The sequence below is a fragment of the Strix uralensis genome, chromosome 4 (genome assembly GCF_047716275.1).
Source record: "Strix uralensis isolate ZFMK-TIS-50842 chromosome 4, bStrUra1, whole genome shotgun sequence".
Lineage (NCBI taxonomy): Eukaryota > Metazoa > Chordata > Aves > Strigiformes > Strigidae > Strix > Strix uralensis.
In genome coordinates this window covers 106,927,836-106,933,835 of record NC_133975.1, presented here as the reverse complement: position 1 = coordinate 106,933,835, position 6,000 = coordinate 106,927,836, and the positions used below count along the sequence as shown (strand labels likewise).

The 6,000-nt window shown below is 53.4% G+C and overlaps 1 protein-coding gene across 1 annotated transcript; it reads left to right on the top strand.

Annotated features, from left to right (window-relative positions):
• The first annotated feature begins 256 nt into the window (after window positions 1-256).
• Window positions 257-3,968, top strand: SYNDIG1L (synapse differentiation inducing 1 like). The gene is made up of 3 exons (XM_074865216.1): window positions 257-682; window positions 1,937-2,074; window positions 3,652-3,968. The coding sequence occupies exons 1-3, from the start codon at window positions 257-259 to the stop codon at window positions 3,808-3,810; spliced, it is 723 nt and encodes a 240-aa protein (XP_074721317.1). The 3' UTR covers window positions 3,811-3,968.
• Window positions 3,969-6,000: the final 2,032 nt, after the last annotated feature.

The window sequence follows — 6,000 nt, the reverse complement described above, 5'->3', positions numbered from 1 at the left end:
CCTTATCTTACTACCAGCTGGGGAGAGATGAAGAGATGTTCAGTTTGCCGAGATAGCATTCAAGCTGTGGAGAGGTGGGGAGGGCTCTTGTTTTCTCCAGCATTGCCAAATCTTTCCGTTCCCACTAGCCTCGTCTTGATATCGTCTCCGCATGGGCGAGAGGCTTTTCTGCTCCCTTGCTTCGCTGAAATAACAGTCTTCTCCCTCCCACTCTCTCTGCTCCTGCAGGATTGCTCCCCCCCCTGCCGCCAGCAGCATGGAGAGTGTGCGCGAGCTCCAAAACCCACTCTTGGCCAAGGCCAACGGGCACCTTCGTGGCAGCTATTCTTACCACCAGCATCACAGCCAGGACTACCCCAGTCACTGTCAAGGGAAACTGTATTCCTACATCTTCCAAAACACTGGTGGTGCCAGGACTCACCAGCTGCTTGATGCCAGCTCCCTGCAGCTGGCCGTTGAAGCCTTGTACGGTCCCAATTTCATCCTCGTGAAGGATGAGACTGCTCTCAAGGCCAAGGACAGCAAGCCAGAAAGCTGTGAGACCACTTTTATGGAAAGCAGAGAGGCTCCGTCTGAGGGTCCCGACGGGCACGAGGCACAAGGGTCCTGCCTGGTAGAGAGCGACATCCGCATCCAAACTGTGTCCTATGAGGTGGAGGAAGAGGAGCTCCAGGAGTACGAGGTGAGCTTTGCCAGGTGGGATGGCACCAAACTCCTCCTCTGGTAACTCTGGCCATTGGCGCAAATTCTTGGTCATTTTTTCTCCCTTATTTGTCCAGAGCTTCCCCCCTAGACCCTACCATCTCCTGCCTCACCATATTGTGCACCCAATATTTCTTATTCCTCCTCATCATTTCTGCTCCCTTTTCCTTACTGCAGACCTCAGAAGGAGGTCAGCTTCCCTGAGGGCAGCCTGGCTGCATGCCTGCTGGGAGCGAAGGGGAGGTGGGGCCATCCCTGCAGGACCCTTGGGATATGGGGACCCTTTGACAAGGGCAGCGTGCCGCCACTGTGGCACTTGAGCTAAGGGGAAATAGCAATCCTTGCATAACTGCAAAATTCACATGCCTGATGGCAGCAGCTGAGAGAAAGCTTTATATATAAAGACAGGATGAATTCTGCAAAGAATGAGAGCTGACAAAGCAGCCTCATGCTGTGCTCTGTGCCCCACCACGGCTGGAGTGGCAGTACAGAGCCTGGGAACATCATCCAGGACCTTGAGAGGTGTCAGCAAGGCCCCAGACCCCACTGGAGCTGATGTCTGATGACCCAGCACAGCTGCTTTTGGTGCCGGTGGTGTGACATTTCCGGACGGCATCAGGGGCGTCCCCACCTCTGCATGCCTTCCCCACTGAGGCACATCGCTTCCAAGCTGGTCTGTGGCTGGCTGAGCAGTGCCCAAAGGCAGGAGGGCTGACTGCAGCCACTCTGAGCAATGCGCTTGCTAAGGGGACGGGACACGTTGCCCCTGTGATGGAGGCTCCAATTCAACTGCTTTCCCTCACTTGCTAAATTAGTTTAGCTGGATATCGATCTCCTAGTCCCTAATGGGGATAAGGCACTTTGTTTAAGTTTGTTTAAGCTGACAAACAGCCAGTTCTGCCAAAGCTGAAGATATTTCAGTTTAAGACTATCTATCTCCCAGGGAAATCCCAGACCCCCAGCAAGCGAGCTCAGCGTTTGCTCTGGCAGGGAGCCGAGAATCCACTCTGCTCCTGAATTTGCTGAGCTACATTTTTTCTCATCAAAATGATGAGAGGAGGCTGAGGAGGCTAAAATATTTTTGAAACTCTTTCCTTGAATTTGCAGGTGGGAAACGTGTGAGAATATGTGATGGGGCTAGGAGAGAGCAGGAGCTGGGGGGAGGGGGTCTGAGATGCAGCCTGTGGGACTGCATGGGGAGGTGGGCATGTGCTGAATCCATCTGGTTTTGCAGAGCGACTCCTCCAGCGACAGCGAAAGTGAGGATCATTTCCTGATGCTTCCCCCCCGGGACCACCTGGGCTTGGCCCTTTTCTCCATGCTGTGCTGCTTCTGGCCCCTGGGGATTGCTGCTTTCTACTTCTCCCAAGGGGTAAGAGATCCCTTTGCTTGCCTGCATGCACTGAGCGCTGGAGCAAAGGGCCTGCAAGCCACAGCAGCCCTGGAGGGGACCGAGCACCTTTCTGGCTCTAAGACTCATCTCTGTGCCATGCCCAGACCCCTGAGGGCTGAAGGCAAAGGGTGATCCTGGCTCCTGGATGTCTCCACAACTGCTGTGGGGTTGCAAGCCTGCCAGCTCTTTTGTGGATTACTGGAGGTCAGGCTTTTCCTTTGGGTCTTTCAGGTGTTATTTAGGGATCTGGGGCTCCACTTAGCCCCTTGCCCAGGTTTTCACCCTCCAGCCAGGCTCAGGAAAATGTCATTTTCTCACCTACCTTCCCATCCTCCAACAGTGCAGAGGTCCTACACCATGACCCAGCCTGAGGCAGCTCATGCCCCGGGAGGCAGGCTGCTCTGGAAACTGGAGACAAAGAGGAGCCTGGTCTCTATATCACACTACAGCTCCACTATTGCAGTTGTTTCTGACACATTGGCTAAGCTGTGTGAGCCAATGCCAAGCTGGCAGGGGGTGAAGAAGGTGGTGGCCCTTAGGCTGCACCAGCTCTGAGGAGCTGCTGCCTCCTTGAGGGTTTAGCCCAGAGCCTGGCCTCACTTACATTACTGTTGACCCAGAATAATTCATGCAGAGCCAGGGGATTTAGTCTATGTTTGCATAGGCAGAAACAGAAATGGAAAAGTATATAACATGAGTACCTGACACAGAGGCGGTGAGAGGTGGGGGAAGCTTTAACTGATTAGGACCCCGATGAGTGGTTGATTTCACATTTTTCCATGTGGTGCAGGGTAGTGTGGTGCACTCGCCACATGATGATGTACTTGGTGCAGTTTATATTTAGCTCCATTTGCTATAACTACGACTTTCACTCACTCGATGAGGCAAGGACCATATCTTTATTCAGTGCCTGTGCACAGCCAGTGCCCTGACCTCCACATGGCAACCTGAACACAAATAGTAGGCGTAACACTGAATGTGCCCTGAGCACTCAGGGAAGCTGGAATTTGTCAGCCCAGAGAGTCAACACCCATATCTGCCTCCATTGCTGGCTCCATCAGCCCTTCTATGGCCAACAGGCTTCAACTGAAAACCTCACGCAGGCAAAATCAAGTGGCAGCACAGCCAGACCAATGGGCCAGGCTGTCTGGAGTCAGCTCCCTGAGACTAGGCAGTACTCGTTATACGTCTGTATAGGGTATATTGGCATCTAGTCGGTACCACATAGCCATCACCCCATGCACCGACTGTTTGCCTGGTCTTACGAGGGTCCAGCTGCCCACACAGCTCTGGCTGAGCGCCCAGATAGCTGGGGCTTTCAGACAAACAGCCAAAGCCCACGCTTCCCTTGGAGGCAAAATCAATAGGGAAATGTGTGTAGGTGACACTGCTGTGCTGAGTCCTCCTGGACTGACGGATGCCTTGCTGTCTGTCCCCAGCCTTCATGGGACGCAGTGTCCAGGGAAGGGGGACTGCTCAGTATTGAAACAACTGCATGCAGGCTAAAAGGCTGGATTGGTACTACTGTGAGCAATGAGCGTTTCTTCTCCTTCCAGACCAGCAAGGCTGTCTCCAAAGGAGATTTCCATCTGGCCAGTTCAGCTTCCCGTCGAGCTCTCTTCCTCGCCGCACTCTCCATAACCATTGGCACAGGAGTGTACGTCGGGGTGGTGGTAGCACTGATCGCTTATCTCTCCAAAGGGGGCCACGTATAGCTGCCACCCGCACATCAGCGCCGCCCCAGCCACTGGCCCTGCTGGGATTGAGTTCTTCTGCAGAGCACAGGGCACCAGTGCCTGCAAGGGCTGCTTGCACAGTGGGACCCTGGCTTGGATGCCCTGCACAGGCTCTTTCCTTTTTCAGACAAACAGTAGACCCCCGTTATCCCCAAGGCTGTGGGGTGCCACCCTCTGACAGCAGGGAATTGGGCACCGTCCTGGCTACTGGAATCAGGAGGAGCATGTTTGCCTGCTGAAAGACGTGTAGGAGAGATTCTGCGTGCTGCTGCTGAGCTGGTGCCATCACCTCTGCTCCAGGGCCATGGCTTCCCCTCCCAACCCCACAGTCAGGAGATCTACCACTGGTGCCCAGGCTTAGCCCATGAAGGGGGCACACAGGGAGGAGAGGGGATACGGCACCGGGGAATGACTCTGGGAGGCTGGGGTCCTGGTGGGGTCTCCAGACTCCCATAATAGGGACAACGTTCTTATTTCAGTGCCACAGGGTGGCACCTGGCCCCTCAACTGCAACAAAGTAGGAGAACACAGCATGGACGTGACCAAAGGGCATGCTCTCTGTATCCCTCTGCAGACAAACCCCTGATCCAGGGGACATCCTGGTAGCTGGTCCGTCCCAGGCAAGAAACAAGAAGGAAGACAGGGTGGTGGTTGCACACCATCACTCCCATCATTGGAACAAGCTGGCAAAGACAACAAGGTTTTCTCCCTCTTAATAATAATAGTCACAATAATTGCAAGTTGGAGTCCCCATAAAGTTGGCATCCCACAGTGCTGGGCCCTGTAAAGACTTGTAATGGCAATTTCTACCCAAGAAACAGCCTGGGAGGGGTGGGGACCTGCAGGACTCCACTCTTGACACTAGGTCAGGGCCTTGCACTCTAAGAGGGATGGAAAGAAAAGGCTGATATGACATGAAGAGCCTGGGGTGGGAGTGCTGTTTGCAAGGGGATGAGATCCAGAGAGGGGAAGACTTGGAGGGAGCCCAAGACACTTCACTTGGGGTGACCCCAATACACTTCTTCCCATGCCTTGGAGAGGGGTATGTCCATTCATCCAAAGGGTCTCCTGACAAGGACACCCCATACATCCCCACTTACATCTTACTTTTGCTAATTGGTAAATTGTCAGTGACACGTCAAGTGCTTCAGAGGCAGGTGTGAAGGCAATGACTGCCCCAAAGAGCTGGCGTTAAAAGGCGCTGCCTCGCCCCAGCTCCCCAGCATCCACCTTGACCCTCCCTCACTCTGGCCATGGCTCCCCAGATGCTTCCTTGCCCCATATGCAGGGGGCTGCAGGCAGACTCTGGGCACCCATCACCTCCTTCCCAGGGTTTCTGGGTGGGCTGCAGCCAGCTCTGCAAGAGGCGCAGCACGTTCCTCCAAGAGGGTGCCATTCAAATGTACATTTCATCCTAAAGAAGCATGTTAATGTCTGAAATTGCTGTTGTACTTGAGCCATAAAAGAGAGAAGCACATCAGAGACCTGTTTAGAAGCTGGTCTGAAAGTTTCCATTACGTTTTATAACATGGAAGAGCTAATAAAAAAAGCAGGAGAAAAGACTCTGTTTATAAGGACATGGAGATGGCTAGCGAAGAGGTGAGCTTTGCAGGAGTGCTGAGCTCACTTAAACCTGGAGATGTTTATGCAGTTCCCGAAGGAAGTTATAATCCAGCTGGTGTCTGGGCAACTTGGAGGGAGATGTACTGCAATGTAGATCACAGCAAGCAGCTAGCGCTGGGAGCGGAATGGTGATGTAGGCTTTTTGCCATATGTAGATGGACAAGAATTAGGGAGAGAGAGAAAGACTGGAGCATCATGTATGTTCAGGCTGCTCCATGTGCAGTAGAAGCATAAAATAAAATGTGCTTCAAGTGGGGCAGAAGAGTGCAAACAATCAGGTCTTGCTTCTAATAGTGGACAGAGAGAGACAGAATTTGCAGGGAAGGACTGGGGTGTCAAGAAGAGATGAAGTGTCTCAGAGAGGAGATGAGGTTCACCCTTACCCAGCAGCCGAGCGATAGTTTTCATTCCCCTCTCCTCTGTGTGCTCAGCCTTCCTGGGCATCTATCCCTCCAAATAACCGAGCAGGACAGGAGCACTATTTCAGGAGAGGGGACATCCATGGGTGGCCATGCAGCACAGGTGATCAGACCCACCACCCCCCAG

What these genes read in the sequence shown, in the direction of transcription:
- SYNDIG1L (XM_074865216.1), top strand. Translation starts at nt 257, where the DNA reads ATGGAGAGTGTGCGCGAGCTCCAAAACCCACTCTTGGCCAAGGCCAAC. An exon ending in AGGAGCTCCAGGAGTACGAG is followed by an intron (nt 683 to 1,936) that starts GTGAGCTTTGCC and finishes CTGGTTTTGCAG; the next exon opens with AGCGACTCCTCCAGCGACAG. An exon ending in CTTTCTACTTCTCCCAAGGG is followed by an intron (nt 2,075 to 3,651) that starts GTAAGAGATCCC and finishes TTCTCCTTCCAG; the next exon opens with ACCAGCAAGGCTGTCTCCAA.